The 18,749-nt window shown below is 48.7% G+C and overlaps 1 protein-coding gene across 4 annotated transcripts in view; it reads left to right on the top strand.

The window, feature by feature from the left end:
* Window positions 1-15,735, top strand: part of LOC118795487 (nuclear receptor subfamily 2 group F member 6-like) — an 18,153-nt gene extending 2,418 nt beyond the window's left edge. For 3 of the 4 annotated variants that reach the window (XM_036553982.1, XM_036553984.1, XM_036553983.1), the window contains 5 exons: window positions 7,960-8,130; window positions 8,760-9,279; window positions 10,479-10,573; window positions 12,035-12,625; window positions 13,637-15,735. In XM_036553982.1, coding sequence (XP_036409875.1) covers window positions 9,011-9,279; window positions 10,479-10,573; window positions 12,035-12,625; window positions 13,637-13,911 — 1,230 coding nt within the window. In that variant the 5' untranslated portion in view covers window positions 7,960-8,130; window positions 8,760-9,010 and the 3' untranslated portion in view covers window positions 13,912-15,735. Of the gene's footprint in view, window positions 1-7,959; window positions 8,131-8,759; window positions 9,280-10,478; window positions 10,574-12,034; window positions 12,626-13,636 lie in introns of those variants that run through there. The other variant, XM_036553985.1, reaches the window with a different exon arrangement.
* Window positions 15,736-18,749: the final 3,014 nt, after the last annotated feature.

Genomic DNA, 18,749 nt, shown 5'->3' with positions numbered 1-18,749 from the left:
GGCCCTAACCCCCTGCACTCTGCAACCCTAACCCCCTACACTCTGAGGCCCTAACCCCCTGCACTCTGCAGCCCTAACCCCCTGCACACTGAGGCCCTAACCCCCTACACTCTGAGGCCCTAACCCCCTACACTCTGCAGCCCTAACCCCCTGTACTCTGAGGCCCTAACACCCTGCACACTGAGGCCCTAACCCCCTGCGCACTGAGGCCATGCTCAGCATCACGGCTCAAGTACGCTGGGATTAGGAGTAGAAGGTCCTGGGCAGAGCGGAGCTGTGTGAGGAACATCAGTAGGTTTCTAATCCACTTAAGTGTGAGCTGAGCTGATGCATTACCTGATTTAACCTGCTTGAATGTCCTGTCTGCTAGTGCTGCTAAAGCAAGCAGTCTGTAGCTAATAAGCTGTGATCTCAGTTAGGTAATACAGGCTTGGAGTAATAGCTCCAGATACGCTGTGATCAGACAGATTTCATTGTGTATACATCTATCAGCCTACTCACTAAAACTGATATTCAAGCGTTTATCAGGCATTGTGGAGGAGCCAGCCTACGCTTCTCGCAAAAAAAAATGAACAGAAGGAGTAAAGCCTAAAAAGCAAAGAACTTATTTAAAAATCAAACAAAAGCCTTAAGCACCCTGCCAAACTGCTGAAAAGCACAACCTCTTGCTTTCCAGCCATACACCTGTATTTAACATACCTTCAGTCAGGCAGGTATGGCCTCTTAACCAACGACTGTTCTGGTCTGACACACGATGATGCAATTACAGTTAAACAACAACTGGTTTGAAACTGGTTGGCATGTGCTGAGCTATTAACAAACTTGCAAAGTTTTTTTGGGGGGGGGGGTGAAGACTGTCTGTCACAGACTTGATGTGCCTAAATGTTGTATTTGGTATTCCAACACAATGTGTGTCGGTGTTGTTTGGTATTCCAACACAATGTGTGTCGGTGTTGTTTGGTATTCCAACACAATGTGTATCGGTGTTGTTTGGTATTCCAACACGGTGTGTGTCAGCGTTGTGTTTGGTATTCTGACATTTTGAGGGCCTGGAATACAAACACTAGACACTGCGTGTTATTGAGCACGTTATTGAATGAGTGCATGTTATTGAACAGGTTATTGAATGAGTGGGGATATGGGATGAGAACTGCCAGTGAGTAAACTATAATATTCACAGTGGGGGCACTGCTGCTGTTTGTACCTGCTGTATATGTGCAACATATCAGACATACGATATGCATGCTGCCTTCCACGTTGGAATCTGTGAGGCAGACAGAGAGCAGCATGGCTGCGTGGCCCTGGATATTACTGCCAGGGAAATGAGTGCTTTCTGCAGCTCAGCCACTCCAGAGACGGGCCTCCAGCATGTCTCAGGCCAGAGAGGCGCACACACCATTAACTCTCCCCCAGCCCGGGCTGCGTGAGGAGGAGGGGAGGAGAGGGATGGAGGTGCTGTGAGCTCTGCTGTAATAGCTCACTCTCTCCATTCAGGGAGGTGATTCATACATTCAGTGATTTTTAATATTACAGTGTACCAGGAGGATCATTGGGCAGTCACCAATGGATCTGCAGTGTGATTAGATTCTGGACTTGGTGGGCCCACACGCACACACACACACACACACAAAGCAAAGAGAGCATTATAACTGGAACTATAAGTGGAACTGCTTGCATCCTACATGGTCTTCAGTCTTCTGTGTTTTATGGGTTTACGTCTGTGTGCAGCCCTATTTTCAGTGTGCGGGACAGCCTCTGCACATGCGTGAAAGCACGGAGGTGGGCCGCGTGCAGTCTTCTGATACACTCACATGTTTTATATTTCACTACAGCTCACACAGTGCACTGCAGTGGAGCGGGCACTCATTGGACGATAGGCGCTACTCCAATGACTTCATCCCTGCAGCTCACAGGCGACTGACAGATCGATAGCAGGAAGACATGGAAACCCTGCTGATTTCCCCACGCCTGTCTCTGGTCTAACAAACTCAGGCAGTGTTGGAATATGACACAGCCGGTTGCAAACCCCGTCCACAGAGCTCAGGCAGCTGAATCATTCAGGATGTGGCCTCATGGTCATCCACGCATTACTCAGCTGCTGCTGTGGAGCCTCTGTGAGAAAAACAAAATTCACTTTAAATTATTTAAAATTCTAAGTGGAGAATTTCTGTTTCCTGCGACAGCGCTGGCTGTGTTTCTGAACTCTTGCGATAAGAACAGTGGGTAAAAATGGGTTTGCACAGTTTCACAGCTCTGAGGGAGGTGGGTTTGGGCAAACACTTCACCCTGAGTGGGGTGGGTGTGTTTACCCCCCACGGCTCTACGCCAGCAGCAGCTGGCTGCTTTTCGGGGTCTCTGTGGGAGAGCGAGATCACCGCCCGTCCCTAACCTAATCCCCTGTCACCCTAGCAGATGTCCCAAGGCCTTGTTTATGTTTTGCTGTTGGCCCATTCCCATGAGGTCAAAGGTTATCCAGGTCCCACAGAGCAAACGCCCCCAAGGGTCAAAGGGCACTGCAGCTAATGGAAGGAGGGAAGGGATAAGTGTTTGTGCTCACTGCTGAACGACCAGGAGTGGGTAAAGTTTAAACCCGTTTTCTAAATTCCTTCACACCTGAACACACGTGGCTCCCAGTGTGTGTGTGTGTGCGTGAGTTTGTGTGTGTGAGTTTGTGTATGTGTGTGTGTGTGAGTACGTGTGTGTGTGTGTGTGTGTGTGTGTGTGTGTCCATGAGTATGTGTGTGTGAGTTTGTGTATGTGTGTGTGTGAGTATGTGTGTGTGTGTGTGTGTGTGTGAGTATGTGTGTGTGTGTGTGTGTGTGTGTGTGTGTGTGTGTGTGTGTGAGTTTGTGTATGTGTGAGTTTGTGTATGTGTGTGTGTGAGTTTGTGTATGTGTGTGTGTGTGTGTGTGTGTGTGTGTGTGTGTGTGTGTGTGTGTGTGTGTGCATGAGTTTGTGAGTTTGTGTATGTGTGTGTGTGTGTGTGTGTGTGTGTGCGCGTGTGTGTATGAGTCCATTTGTGTCCATATCCCTCAAATAGCCCAGACCATTTTCAGGAGAAATTTCCAGTAAGACTGCTTGCCTGCATGTGTTTGTCAGCAGTAAAGGACAGTCGTTGTGTCTTAGATATTCCATTAAGATTAATTTGTAAATGATAATACAAGACAGCAAACCGGGGACTGAATATTTGTTTTGTACTTTACATTCTAGGTCCATTCTGAATGTATCGGTGGAAAAACTTTGCAGGAAATATGTATCGGTGGAAAACCTCTCTGCAGGAAATATGGGGGCTATTATGTGGAAAGTGATTTAGGCCTGACTGCCTCTGAGTTTGTTTAAAAGGTGGAGGTTGAGTTTGCTTAACAGGAACCGCCTGCATGAGTGATCAACACCCCCTCCCATCTCACATCGGGGGTCTTCTGTGTGACTGTTAGGAGCCTCTATAGGGAGACAGCTGCTGGATATAGCCAGACCCTGACAGAGCCAGTTCTGTGCATGTGTGTGTGTGAGAGACAGACAGAGCGAAAGAAACTGTGTGTGTGTGTGTTCTGTTTACAGTTTAGTGTCAGCCCACTGTCAAAGAGGGCCTCATTTGCAAGCCTCACCCTGCCTGGACCCCATGCAGAGAACAGCTGCATTCCTGACTGACGGTTCAAAGGCCAGAGACCTCCCCCCACCCCCCACACATAAACACACAGTCTCACCCCCCAACACACCCACACACATGGACCTCCTCCCACGAACAGCATATCCACCCCCAGCTGAGAAAGTGGGAAGTTGAAGCCTCCACAGGTTGTGATAGCTGGGAATCTCAGGTGATCGCTCTGTGAGTGATCCCGGATTTTAAACTCCGCAGACCGTCGCCATCTCAGGACCCAAACGCAGTGATTCTGTAGCCCCACTGTCTGCTGTTCACGGTACGGTGGTGAAGCACCCAGCAGAATTCCAGGACAGACTGAGTCACAGTCTGTCTCGGTCAGGCTGCCTGCTTACCCCTGCATGTTTTGCTGTACTGGCTGTTAGCGTACGGATTAAATAAATGCTCATGTTCCTGCCACAGCTTAGACTCGTCTCCCTCTGCTCAGGCCTGGAGTGTCTCCTCAGCTTGGCGCTCGATCGGTCTGACTCCACGGCTCTATAGCCTCCCTCAGCCTCTGCTTACAGAAAACAGCTGTTTTTGTTGAAACACTACATCATTGGGTGGTCATGTAGGGGTTAAAATAGCTACAGAGTCATTTGTTGAACCAGCCTTTATCTCTTTAACTGGTAAATACTGTTTCTGTCTGCTTTCATTATTCATTCCCATCGACTGATATATTTTTTCCAGTAACAGATTGTAAAGACACCAAGTATTTCGGTCATTATTTTCTCTGTTCGGCGTGTCCAGGTTTCCAGTGTGTTTGGTGCTAATTCACCGGCCCTGTTCTCTGTGCTCTGCGGAGCGTCACACGCTAACCCCAGCCCGGCACAGCCAGCATTCGGAGGGTCCTGGTGGGCAGGCGTTACCCCTCTGGTCTGGGACAGGCGCAGTGACCTCAGGCCCTGAGACAGAGATAAAAGCTGTGTTATCTGATGTGAGATAACATCCGAGCAGTTACTGCGCTGACCCCTGGGCACCCACCCTGCCCACATTCCTCCCTCTGGAGTCAGGCCTGTGAAACGGTCAGTTTGGATGCTTTTCTGTCATACTGTAGACTTTAGCAAAGTCATTGTTGCCAACGTGTCACTTTAGAGACTTTTACAGTGCACAAAATGAGAGAAAACCTTCCAAAAAATATATTAACACTCACTTGGAATAACCTCCCCACCGCTGAAAACATCCATCTGCAAAGAGCTGCTTTTGGAGGATGTTCTGGTGACTTGGCAACCCTGAGTATAGTTGCTAATGATACGTAACTTCCAGCCATTTTCTCTGCACTGTTCAGCTGGCCCACAACTGCCTCTGAGTGTAAAGGTTTTGAAAAGAGGAGTCACCCTCCATCTTTAAAGTGTTTTCAAACAGAATGGGCAAACCTACATTGTCTCAATGTCCCCCTCCCCCTCTGCACACACACGCACTAACAGAGGGAGACCATTATTCGAAAGGGCTAATCTTTATCAACAATGGGGGTGACAATCACCAGACATGCTGGCTTAATTAAAGGACTTTCACAAGGACTCACACCCATCTCTGGTTACCCTGCAGCCCCCACCGCAGGAAAACAATGTGGCAGTGAGTCAGTGGCTCTGCTGAAGGATTTAGCTCTGGGATTTAGGTTTAAGGGACAGGAGGGGTGGAATTAAAGTACATTCATTCTATTTATGCAGGGACCACATTGTGCTGGAAAGCAGTGTTGTACAATAACTGATCGCATTGACTTTCAATTACCTGCCCCCCCCTAATCCTTGTTCTTACAGAAGAGGAGCAAATTCGATCATCTCACATGCAGAGGGACGTGTTCCCTGTGGGCCGCAGAGAGGAGAGAGGAGCAGAGAGGAGAGAGCAGCAGAGAGGAGAGAGCAGCAGAGAGGAGCAGGAGCAGCAGAGAGGAGAAGGAGCAGCAGAGAGGAGAGAGGAGCAGGAGCAGCAGAGAGGAGAGAGCAGCAGAGAGGAGCAGGAGCAGCAGAGAGGAGAGAGGAGCAGAGAGGAGAGAGCAGCAGAGAGGAGAAGGAGCAGCAGAGAGGAGAGAGGAGCAGAGAGGAGCAGGAGCAGCAGAGAGGAGAGAGCAGCAGAGAGGAGAAGGAGCAGCAGAGAGGAGCAGGAGCAGCAGAGAGGAGAGAGCAGCAGCGGTGGCTGTGCTGAAGCAGCTCTCCTGTGACGGCTCCCAGGTGCTGACCCCCGCGTCGTTTTTCGCACTTCAACCCCGCGGTGAGAGCGTTTGGCATGTGCTCAGCATGGAGGGGACGCGAGACCCCCTCTGACCTTTTGGCTCATGGATTGAGTCTGAATCACCTCCAGTGCAGCGGAGCTGAAACGCCTTTACGTTGGAGCTGTGTTATCAAAGAGAAAACAGCCACCGCTGTGTAGCCTTCCGCTCACATACACACCCACCTACCCACACACACACACTCTCACAGAAACACACACACTCTCATAGAAACACACACACCCACCCACTCACACACACCCACCCACCCACACACATATGAAAAACACACACTCTCACACACATCCATCCACACACACTCTCACAGAAACACACATACGTACACACACACTCTCACAGAAACACACATACGTACACACACAGGCTTACAGACACACATGGTCACAGATACACACTCACACTGTTACAGACACATACACTGACTGATACACGGACCCACCCTCACACACACTTACAGAAACACACATACATACACACACACCCAACCACACGCACATGCATACTCAGTGGCACACGCACCCACCCATCCAGACCCACACCACCACATCACTCCTCAGTGGAGGAGAGCCGGGTGAGGAGAGGAGAGATCAATAGGAAAACATTCTCAGTGTAGGGAATGGATTATGCAAAATATGTTTGTTCAACAGTGTTAACCATGAAATTACAGTTTCAATGAAAAAATGCACACAGATAACACACCCATCCACTCTGACTGGCTGCTTACAGAATTGTATCTGGGGGTCATTCTTCAATTCATATTACTATATGGTGGGGGGGGGGGGGGGGATAGTTTAAATTGACCTGAAATGCACCTGCAGCTTGTGTCTCTAAGCGATACTTAACGTCTATCAAGTGTGCCACTCTGAGCACTGAGAGTCTTTTAGCTCAGTCTGCTCTGCGAGTGAATTAATCCGGCAAACAGCGCGGAAAATAGACGATAAAAACAGTAACAGAAGGAACCAGACAGTCAGACGCAGAGGCGCCCAGAAGGGGAGAGAGACGGCGGACGCGAGACGGGGGGAGCGGGGCTGCACGCGGCACCTTTAGGGTTAAGTGTGAGAGCGTGCCCGGAGGCTGGTCTGAGAGCCCGGCCACATTCTCTCTGCTGCAGTCCTGCGGCCCAGACCTGCTCTTTGACTCCAATGTCCATATAAGGCAGGAAGTGCCATGGCAACCGCAGAGCTTGAATAGCAGTGTCAAATCCCTGAGCGAACACACTCTCTGTGAGGCGGGCTCTCTCTCTCTCCCTCTCTCTCTCTCTCTCTCTCTCTCTCTCTCTGACACACACACACACTCTCTGTGAGGCGGGCTCTCTCTCTCTCTGACACACACACGCACACGCTCGGGCAGGGGAAAGCGAGGGAGAGGCAGAGAAAGGAGCAGTGAAGCACAGGAAGAGAAGGCTGCTCTCGGGCTGTGAGCTGCAGCTAGCCGGTCCGCGCGACGCTTTTTCACCCCGGACTCCGTTCTCTTGGCTCTGTCTGGAACAAAAGCCGCAGAAAGGCGAGAAAGCGCAGCATTCTTCCCCCGGCCACGTTCAGGGGGGAGCCGGCGAGACCAGGCCTTGAGCTGTTAATGCTCGTCAGGGCAGGAGCTGATAAAGGACTGACCTAGCACAGCAGCATTCAGCCGCCTGGAAACTCACGCCTGTGATTCCCTGCTGGAGAGGGGGCTTGTTTTTCTTCTCCTTTTTGGTTTTCTTTTTAGTAGCTCTGCAAACGCAAGACGCCTCTAACAGAGGAACACAGCCACAGCTAGGCCTTATTCCACAGCTAAGCAAGGGAGAGAGGAGGACTTCCCTGAACTTTGATCCTGTTGGAGAGAAAAAAAGAGAAAAAATATTAAACAATGGATGAAAAGCTTTAACTTTCCTGTTGGCCTTTGCTATCTTGCTTTAAGAAGGAAGTGGAACAGAGAAATTTCACCGCTGACAATTTCAGCTGCAGCCGAGACGTATCTGTCACCCAATGCTTGTTTTGATTGTGGTGACCTGGAAGATAATACTGTAAACAAGGAAAGCGAGAAAAAAAGTCATCTGTCCCGAGGAATTCTGGGAAACTAGCAGCATGTGTCGGTTTTTTTCTCCTTGTAGAGCCACAGATTTGGGGATGATACTGGCAGCACAAGCCTGGGATTTTGCAGACCTCTAAAAAGGCCTGTTCCAGACAACATTCCTCATCTAAAAGGCCTGTTCCAGACGGCATTGCTCCTCAAGCCTGATCAAACGATCTGTGCCTGGGACCCTGTTAGGGCATCTTTTAAGGTAAGAAGCTGGTTCAAAGTTACTCTTTTGTGTTGTTCTTTTTTGTGTATGTGCTCTTAGTGTGCTAGTTTTTCTCCCAAGTGGCCAAATCCAATGAAAATAGCATAAACAGTGCTGTGAAATTTGTAGACACCATTCCTCCACACGTTAGAAACTGGTCTGGCAGGTTGGGTGGTTAGTGCTGTTTTTTTCTTCATAGTGAGGGGTGGAGGGGTTCTGTTTTCTCTCCTTCATTTTCACGGTCCTGTCTTCCCCTGCGCAGGGGAGCGGTGAATGAGGGGGCTGTGTTTGTCTTTCCCTCGTGAGTGTGCGCCATGTCGGTGAAATTTACTGTTTCCTGTGAGAGGGGCAGCTTCTCTCAGGCCTGAACTCTCAGCCTGTCTGTGACTCGGTAGGCGTTTGAAAACACAAAAAGTCACAGAACAGCTGTAACAGAAAAAACATTTGAATGAGAGAGAGAAGGAGAGAAAGGAAGGGGGAGTCAAACAAAAAAGTTTTTGACGTGAGAATTTCCAGGTCACTGAGCTGCAGACGGAAGCCCAGCCTCTCTGAACCACTGTTGTTTTTTGCTGTTATTTAACGATTTTTTCGACTTCCGAACTTCCAGCTCATTTTATTTTCTTTTGCAGATATTCTCTTGATTCACTCTTGCTTCTGAACAGACAATTTATTCTGCTGATCACAAAAGCATGAGCAACTTTGAAAAACCCAGAAGCCCTGAATTTTGGATGTGACTCAACCTTAAACTGGAGATTACAACTGCACTGTGAGATCAGTGAGAAGCAGCAGAGGGTGAAGCCACTGCAGACTCCTCTGGGGGAAGCCGTTCTTCAGACTCCTCTGGGGGAAGCCGTTCTTCCTGCTGCTGGGTCGCACTGCCATGGCCATGGTGACCGGGGGCTGGGGAGACCCAAACGGGGACACCAACGGGCTGGGGGAAAAGGGGTACCTGCGAGGGGATGACGAGGACGAGTCCCCGCAGGCGGGGGGCAGTGACGTGGAGGCGGGGGACGATGATAAGGCCTGTGTGGTGGACTGCGTGGTGTGCGGGGACAAGTCCAGTGGGAAGCACTACGGTGTGTTCACCTGCGAGGGCTGCAAGAGCTTCTTCAAGAGGAGCATCAGACGCAATCTCAACTACACCTGCAGGTAAGAGCCCAGTGCTAACACACACGCACCTACGCCTGCAGGTAAGAGCCCAGTGCTAACACACACTCAACTACACCTGCAGGTAAGAGCCCAGCGCTAACACACACTCAACTACACCTGCAGGTAAGAGCCCAGTGCTAACACACACTCAACTACACCTGCAGGTAAGAGCCCAGCGCTAACACATATTCAGCCACACCTGCAGGTAAGAGCCCAGTGCTAACACACACTCAGCCACACCTGCAGGTAAGAGCCCAGTGCTAACACACACTCAACTACACCTGCAGGTAGTCGGGGTGTGGGAGGGCATCTGTTCTAACTTTTTGCTGTGGGGAGGTTAAGTCAGGCAGGTCGGTGCCCGAGTGTAGGCGGTGGTGCTGCCCTCTCTCCCCTCACAGCCTGCAGGAGGGTGGCAGTGGACCCGGCCCTGCCTGGCCCGCTGCAGGGTCTGCGTGGCGCCTCTGACTGACTGGGGGCCTGTCTGTCGGCCTCAGGCCTCCTGCTCCGCCTCTGTGTGCCAGCAGCCTCACTGCGCTCAGACCAGCTGGGGAACTCTGGCTCTAGACAGACCTGCTTCTCCCTCTCACATGACTCTGATCTGCTCTGAACACAGTGGTGTTTGTATATGAGAGCTGCAGGCTCACAGCCTGAGGCGTGAGGCAGCCTGAAGCCTGAGCACCTTCAGCCAGAGCCGCGTGAATCATCACCGCCAGCCCCCGCGTCACTGTGCTCCCTTTCAACCCCACACACAAAGGGCCGTTTTACACATGACTGTCTGTGTAAAAGCAGAATCAATCACTATGCTCTACTGACCAGGGCTGCGTTAACCGAGTTACCATAGCTACACAGGCTAACATCAGCCATTTTCTCTGCTAGCTCAGTCTATTAGTAGTAATGTAGTATACAAAAATGTATATTTATTTGTCAACATGATGTTAGCTTTAGTGTGGCTTTCCTGGGTGTCAGTACATCTGGTGAAGCTGACTAAGTGTAAAAGGATCTTGTCCTTTCAAGCTATCAGGCTTTACTGTCAGACAGTTAAATGAAATTCAGAATGGTATTTAAAAATGTCAGTTTTTTAAAAGAACTGAAGAGAGGGGCAGAGAAGGCAGACAGGAGATTTATAGAGGCTGCGCTGTGGGAGGGGCCAGCAAGGGAGGCTCACTCTGATTAGCTGATGCTCTGTGCCTGGCACACAGGTCCAATCGGGACTGCCAGATTGACCAGCACCACCGCAACCAGTGTCAGTACTGCCGTCTGAAGAAGTGCTTCCGCGTGGGAATGCGGAAAGAAGGTAACTATCCCATCACACATGCTCACGCGGCTGTATATACACACACATACATGCACACACCCATAAACACACACATAACCATACACACACCCATAAACACACACATAACCATACGCACACCCATATGTGGGCATACATGTCCATGGATTACGAATCCAACTTCACTAAAAATGAGCACTTCCTGGGAAATACCACAGTTCACTTCCGGCTTTTAAAAGGCTGGATTACATCTACAAAAACACAGATGGTCTTTTTCCTTCGGTTCCAATGCAGAGAGATGGGTGGGTGGTTCGGTTCCAATGCAGAGAGATGGGTGGGTGGCACCAGAGCCAAGGGTTACAAATCCTTTCAGCTCAGATGGAGAAACACGCTTCCCAGTGCAACAGTAAGCACAGCAGGGCCAGACCGAGGGGATGTGTGTGTGTGTGTGTGTGTGTGTGTGTGTGCGGCACGCAGGGCTGAGTCACAGCTCGAACCCGAGGCCGTGCTCTGACTCTCACACCGCTGCCTCTGTCCAGGGCTACTTTCCAGGGACATCTATCAAAACTGTCAATCAAAACTCTGACAGCACAAGGCCTCCTATGACCAGGAGGAGTCAGACGCTGGCATGAGAGCACATGCAGGCTGGAGCAGCCTGCAGCCCCAGGGGAAAACATGGTGCTGCCTCTCACCTTGCTTTATAACACAGCAGCTGTTTGGTGAGGTGTGTACTTGAGCCTTAGTGAGGCTTTCGACATCCCCTCAGTCACCCCGTCCTTTTGGCCCCAAACAGGGAGGTGGCGGGGGGGTATTTCCCTTTCCCCCAAAGTCGCAAATCAAGTAAAACTGAACGTTTTTCATTTTTGTAAACATTTTTTTTTTTTTAACCTCGGCTGTCTTTGGTGTCACTGCTTCACTGGTAAGCTGTTATTTGCTGTTGCAGCTGCTGACAGAAGTGTCTTTAAAGCCAAATCAAATGCTGCTCTCTTGCAAGGAATTCAGTATGGGCAAAGACATAGACTGCAGCGAGGAAATCCCTCTGACTGGCTGCACAGCATTTCTGACAGCAAGTCGTGCAAGGCCATAGAACACAACATTTCTTCTTTTTTCCTGTAAAATCAAAATAACGATTTTCAAATATTTAAAATGCATCTGAGATCAAACCTTTCACAGAGTATAAGTAGGATATTTTATCATATGATCAAACTCTGTGCATAAGAGGCCATATTGTGTTTAAAGGAATGCAGGTATGGATTGGAATGCTTTATTCTGTAGTGCATGCTGACATGGAAGGTGAAGTTGGAGATTTGGACTGATAGCACGCTGATAGTTTTCTAAAAGTATCTCAACATGTGTGTGACCTGGCAGACTGTACATAAACCCAGTCTAACACAGTCTGGCTCTCTCTCCTTCTTTCTCTCTCCCCCTTTCTCTCTCTCTCTCTCTCTCTCTCTCTCTCTCTCTCTCTCTCTCTCCCTCCAGCAGTCCAGAGGGGGCGTATCCCCCCATCCCACGCCAGCATCAGCCCCACCTCCACGCCAGGCAGTGGGGGTCTGGTGGGCGGAGGTGGCGGAGGCAGTGGGGGGGTGGGAGGGGTTGGGGGTGAGTTCTTTAATGGGCAGCCGGTGTCAGAGTTGATCTCGCAGCTGCTGCGGGCGGAGCCGTACCCCCCCGCGCGGTTCGGGCCGCAGTACGGCGGGCAGCAGGGCGGGGGCTCCGTCATGGGCATCGACAGCATCTGCGAGCTGGCCGCGCGGCTGCTCTTCAGCACCATCGAGTGGGCGCGCAACATCCCGTTCTTCCCCGACCTGCCCGTGTCGGAGCAGGTGGCTCTGCTGCGGCTCAGCTGGAGCGAGCTCTTCATCCTGAACGCCGCGCAGTCCGCCCTGCCGCTCCACGTCGCCCCCCTGCTGGCCGCTGCCGGCTTCCACTCCGCCCCCATGTCCGCCGAGCGCGTCGTCTCCTTCATGGACCAGGTGCGCCTCTTCCAGGACCAGGTGGACAAGCTGACGCGCCTGCAGGTGGACTCGGCCGAGTACAGCTGCCTGAAGGCCATCGCCCTCTTCTCTCCAGGTGGGTCACCTGATTAATGATTACAGTAACGTCATGCTGTTAAATCCAGCCCTCTGTGCTCCGTTTGGGACAGGTTATTCTGGCGGCAGTGTAGCATAGTGGTTAAGGAGCAGGACTCGTAACCAAAAAGGTTGCCTGTTCAATTCCCCACTGGGGCACTGCCCCTGTACCTTTGGGCAATGCACTTACCCCACAGTTGCCTCAGTAAATATCCAGTTGTATAAATGAATAACATCATTAAAAAAGAACTGCAACCGATGTAAGCTGCTCTGGCCACCCGAGGCTCTGAGGGACTGGGGCAAATTTAATAGCCCTTACAGCAGCAGACACCAGTGTGCAGTCAGCACTGCAGTCAGTGATTGTAATACAGTACCAGTCAGAGAAGCATGCATTCGAAGACTGTTTGATCCAAAGACTTAAATGCTTGAAAAAACTGTTTTTTTATTTCTTTGAAGAATCTAAAATATAAGATTTTCATTTGCTTAACACTTTTTTCCATTTGTGTTAGTTCGTAGTTTGATGTCTTTACTGTTATTCTAAAATGTGGGAAAAAATTAAGAAAAACCTTTCCAGAGTGGGTGTGTCCAAACTTTTGACTGGTACTGTATGTACTGAGGGCCTGCAGTCAGTGATTCTGTTGTACAGTAAGGGTCCGTTGTGCTCCTGGGGGTACGGATGGCACCCCAGCTCTCATGACTGTTTTTGATGAAAAACTGCGAGTGCATTTCTCTTTGAAACACTCTCTAACACATTGTAATAGTCCTCAGGTTGTGAGGTATTTCTGGGCTGCTTCAGGAAGGGCTGTGCGGTGTTTGGCACCCCCACCTGGACAGAAAGCAAAACTGCTGATTCCACAGTGCTCTGGGTCATTCTGGTCATTCTGAATGAGTACCTGTGTGTGTGCGTGCGTGCGTGCGTGCGTGCATGCGTGCGAGTGTGTGTGCGTGTGCGCGCGTGCGTGTGTGAGACTCTGCGGCTGTGCCTGACCCCGCTCCCTCCCTCCCCCGGCAGACGCGTGCGGGCTGACGGACCCGGTGCATGTGGAGAGCCTGCAGGAGAAGGTGCAGGTGGCTCTGACGGAGTACGAGCGCCTGCATTACCCGAGCCAACCACAGCGCTTCGGCCGCCTGCTGCTCCGCCTCCCGGCCCTGCGCGCCGTTCCCGCCTCCCTCATCTCCCAGCTCTTCTTCATGCGCCTGGTGGGAAAGACGCCCATCGAGACGCTGATCCGAGACATGCAGCTGTCCGGCAGCTCCATCAGCTGGCCCTACGCCCCCGCCCAGTAACCCCCAAACACCCGCACCCCCCTCAGGCACCAACCGGCCAATCACACACTGTCCCAACCTACCTCCGCATGACTGACACTGCTCCCGGCCAATGACACCCCCGAAATGCGGCTGGGTCAGAGGTCACACTACAGTGAGGTCTGCTTTGATTGGACAGCTGTGGCCAGTGGCGGAGCACTGGGAAGGCGTGTCTGTGCCTGGCCACGCCTCTCACACACCGGCAGAGTGATGGCAAAAGGGAGTACAGGATGACCTGGGTAACTAGATCTATCGGACACAGCTTTCACAGAGAAAGTATGAATGGATCTCTGGTCTTTCATACTTCAGCATCTCACAGCTGGACAGCTGACTGGCCAGAACCGGAGTTTAAATCAGGGAACGAGGGAACTGTGGCAAATGTTTTGTTGTTGTTGTCTCTGTTGTTTTTTGATAAATCAGTTCTATTTTGGATTTTGATTGTGACACACTGACACTGGAATTTTAGAGTGACTTTTTATGAGGAGATAGAATCTGTGAATGAAAGCTTTTAGCCGCGGTAATGAACTGACACACTACTATCCGAAACCTGAGTCACTGCACACCAATCTCTCCCCTCTCCAGACTGGTCACTCAATAGGTTTTCACCACAAATTGCCTTCTTTCCAGAAACAGACTTTTATTTCATGAAAAAGACATCCTTTCAGACAAGCTCTGTTATATAAGAATGGCATTTACATTCACATTCATTCATTTGGCGGACTCACAAGCAGTCTGACAGAGAATCTGCTCTAAACAGACAGATTGAATACTGTCCTGCATCATTTGGTCTGGAGCGTTAGATACTTGGTAGTCCTCTTACACAACGTTGTGCGATTTCATTCACTTGTTGCTAACATAATAAGCATCAGAAAAGACCCCACCGTGAAACAGAAATTAAAGTTCTCCCTTGTCCCTCGATACAGCAAATACAGTTGTCTCTGTTCAGCAGGACATTTTCAGTGTTTGCTCTAAAATCATTTTTATCTTTCAGAAGACTATGATTTGCTTGACTTTACGCCAGGCTACTAGCTCCCTCCCCCCCTTCCTCCATGAACATGTGCAGGTCAAGCAAATGCTGTGTAAGCACAACCTGCAGTGCCAGGTAACCAACGGAATCTGAAATCATCTGAATTCAACCCCACCCCACCTGTACCTGGCAACCATAGAGCTGTTTCACATTGAACCAGAATATCATTTCAGATTTATGGAACAAGTGAGGGTATTTTCACTGAAACCTAACCCAGTTTAAAGAGTTATGTATTTGCCTGAGAGACAGCTGAGGGGAAAAGGAGCCGGCTCTGACAGGAGCTACAGCAGACAATGGACCAGGTCTGTACAAAGAGTGATAGTGAACTGCAGGCCTTAGCCGTTATTAGCTCACAGGACACACATCCATAATGAAAATATCTTTTAGAGAAACATCTGCATGTTTCAGAAGTGAAAACTGCCTTTCCAAGCCAACTGTGAAGTACAGCTGCAGGCTAGGACATAACCCACAGCATTCAACACTTTCTGCGTAAACCCTTGTAGTGACATCACAGACACAAGGGCTTCTGGGATTTTCCACCACAGAGCTGCCTGTAGGAAAGGGTGAAAAAAATTGTGCAAATCACATGGGATCATCTTGTTAGTTCTCAGTGTTCTCTGGTTTAAAAATGTGTTCACCAAAAATGTAACATTTTGTTAAAGTTGGACTGTAAGCCATATTTTCATCAGAAGCATTTGGCACGACCTGCTCTCACACTGAAGCCATCCTTGTGTCGTTCTCTAAAAATCTGTCAATAAATGATCCTGTCATTTGACATATAGACATGTACGTGTATAAAAAAGGAGCTTAATATTAATTTTAAGCACTATGTTTAAAGACTTTAAATGGATGGAATTTAGAGAGACATTTGATGAATGCTGGATTTAGCTAACCAAACATTTTTCCTTGGATGTTTTCTGAATATTTTAGAATGTTTCGGTGAATCATTCTCTAGGTGCTCTTTAACTTTGAGAAAATGACTTTATTATGCAGCTGAATGTGAAGAGAGAGGCAGCTGAAAGGCTTGCATACGTCCAGGATCATGCAAGGCCCAGCCACACAGGAGGCTCTGTGCAGTCGGCCCACCTTCGGGCCCATGCAGTAGATCAGATCGACCTCTGCTTGTCGTTTTCTGACGATACCTCTGGTGTCTTTTGTGTGCGTGTCACGCCTCTTCTGTCCGCCATTAATATTATCTGCCCTCCGACACAGAAACACTACAGAAATGCAGCAGGAACGCTCGGACTGACCTTGTTTTTATTACTCTATATCTCACGATCCGCCTCCGGTTCACTATGCAGTACACATCGCGTGAGATGTTTCTCCGGCTCTTTTGCAGTTCATGCCACTCAAGTTTCCCCCTGGAGCCTTTGACCTGTAACCCCCATGCCCTGATTCCCAGCAGATTCATTACTGAGAGAGGTTTCTGTTCACAACTGATAAATGTTATTATTATTGTTATTGTTATTATTATTATTATTATAATCATTGTGTTGTTCATTTTTTAGCTTTAAAAAATCTGTGTATGACAGCATTGTAAATCACCAAAATCTCAATGTGAAGAAACAAAAACAATTAATTTCCTTCTATGATTCTGTCAAAATTTCAATAAATAAATGCATAAATAAATGTTAATTCTGTGGGCAGGTGTTTGATTTCTCGTTGTGCTCTATCGCGTGTGTGACTCGCAGCAGAAACCCTCCAGGCAGTGCCACAGGGTTATCCCGGTGTACACTTCATTTGGAAGCTCTTTATCTGTGAATGTGCATCCTGCTAGCAGAGTCTCTTTATATGGGTTGTATGTCACCGTCGTTTCAGTATCGTTAGGATGCGATCACCACATGTCAGATGTGGTCACATTTGTGTTCTGTTTCTTTGATTTGGCGCTTGGCGCTGAAATCATTATGGTGACGTCATTACCCTCCCTTCCAGGTAAGACAATCAAGGTGAGCGGCTGACCGGCGGCAACTTTGAACTTGAGAAGATGGCGTCGGTTTGGACGTTGGGACTCGCAAGACGGCATTTTGGAGACACCGATTTGCTTTATATCCCGTTAAGACGAGATGTCGATTTTTTTTGCCTTTACACCATCGTTTTTAAAATAAGTAAATACTAAACGATTCGTTAACACACCGCTGAGGCTCCGGTGGCTGTGCAGCCCAGAACACAGCCGGTCCGCCAGGAGATCCGATGAGTCGGTAAGTCAGTAATTCACCTTGGATACCCTGATTTTGGAGCTCTGTCTCCTGCCACTTCTGGGTTTATTTGTTTGGTTTTTGTCACACAAGACGCAGTTATTTTCTAGCCATTCATTTTACAGCCATCTAAGTGAAATAGAGACGATGGTCGTAACAGTATCTTCCGAAGATGGACTGAATTTTTTTTCACCTTCAGATAAAAACCACAAGGAAATATGACACTGATTATTAATAACATTTGCACCCATTTTTTTCAATAATAATTTATTTTGAAATTAAGATGTGCCGTTTGTACTTTGAGAGCTGGCCTGTGCAGGGAAGCATTTTGGTGATGTATCCCACAGGTGGCAGTATAGGGTGAGCTGAATTTTTGTAAAGAAAATGCCGTTTTAGGATATTAGGTGACTCGCTAACTTTTTCGGTCTAGGTCTGATTTGCGTGTGTATGCCACTGTATCATTCAAACCCATTTTTACAATAAAAAATATGTTTAAAATTTACTTAGACAATGTGATTGGCAAAGAGTCAAATACCAAAAACACACAGTGGAGTTGAGAGCAATGACAGCCTTTCACACTCTGTCTTTTTGCCACTAGATATTATGGCATATAACAATATTACATTGATCCACACAGTGCAGTGTAAGTGTAATATCTGCTGAAGCCCATTACAATATTAGCAAAATATGGAATGTATGAAAGGGCTTTATGCATGTACACTGTTTTTAGTGAAATTATCTTTGAAAAACTTGAAGTGAATAGCTGCTATTTCTGAGCCCAGATTCGCTCAGCCCCGTAAGCACAGAGCTGTGTCCATCCCAGTCCTGCAGTGCTTTATCAGAACAGACACCGAGTCGCTTTTTTCCTCTCAAATGTTCAAACCCCGCACTGCAGAGAAACATGGCTTAATCCGTTCTTTTAATTGAAGCTGGCAATAAAATATGTTAAACTCACGGCAAAGGAAATTGATTCTGAAGCACTCAGACATTATCTGATGTCTGGGAAAAAGGGAATGAGAGCTAATTTTAGGCTTATATTGGTGTGTTAACATGGCATCAAATATTTTATACTGTGGTCTGCTTTTCTTTCCTCACCACAGACATGACAGTGAAATGCACGGTGGCTCTCTTTGTGAGGTATAAGGAGTGTTACATAAACAAGTCAAGCGGACACTGTAACTGTACGGCATGTGAATGTACAGTGTGCTACACGCTTAATGGTGAAACAGGAGATCAGATTCTGAAACGTGTCCATCTAACCTCCCTCCTGATTTCTGCTGTTTTAAGTAAGATTATTCATTTCCATATGTGTAGCAAACAGTCATATACGAGGCCTCCACAGGCCCACTGCAGCTCACATTTCCATTTTTCTCGTTTCACGAGTTTCCGTGACTCTTGTTTGTCCACTCTCTCATAAAGTGGCACTGGTGACGTAGCAACTAAATATAACCTACAGTACACCCATACACACAGATCATGCACAGTTGGCTGCATGTGTATTCAGTGCTTTCAGAGACGGAGTGCATTCACTGTGTTCTAGGTCCTGCACCACAGCAAGTCAGATTGAGCAGATTTAAGTGTGGGGGTTTAAAAGCCAA

The sequence above is a fragment of the Megalops cyprinoides genome, chromosome 20 (assembly GCF_013368585.1).
Source record: "Megalops cyprinoides isolate fMegCyp1 chromosome 20, fMegCyp1.pri, whole genome shotgun sequence".
Taxonomy (NCBI): Eukaryota; Metazoa; Chordata; class Actinopteri; order Elopiformes; family Megalopidae; genus Megalops; species Megalops cyprinoides.
This window is presented reverse-complemented; position numbering and strand designations above follow the sequence as displayed.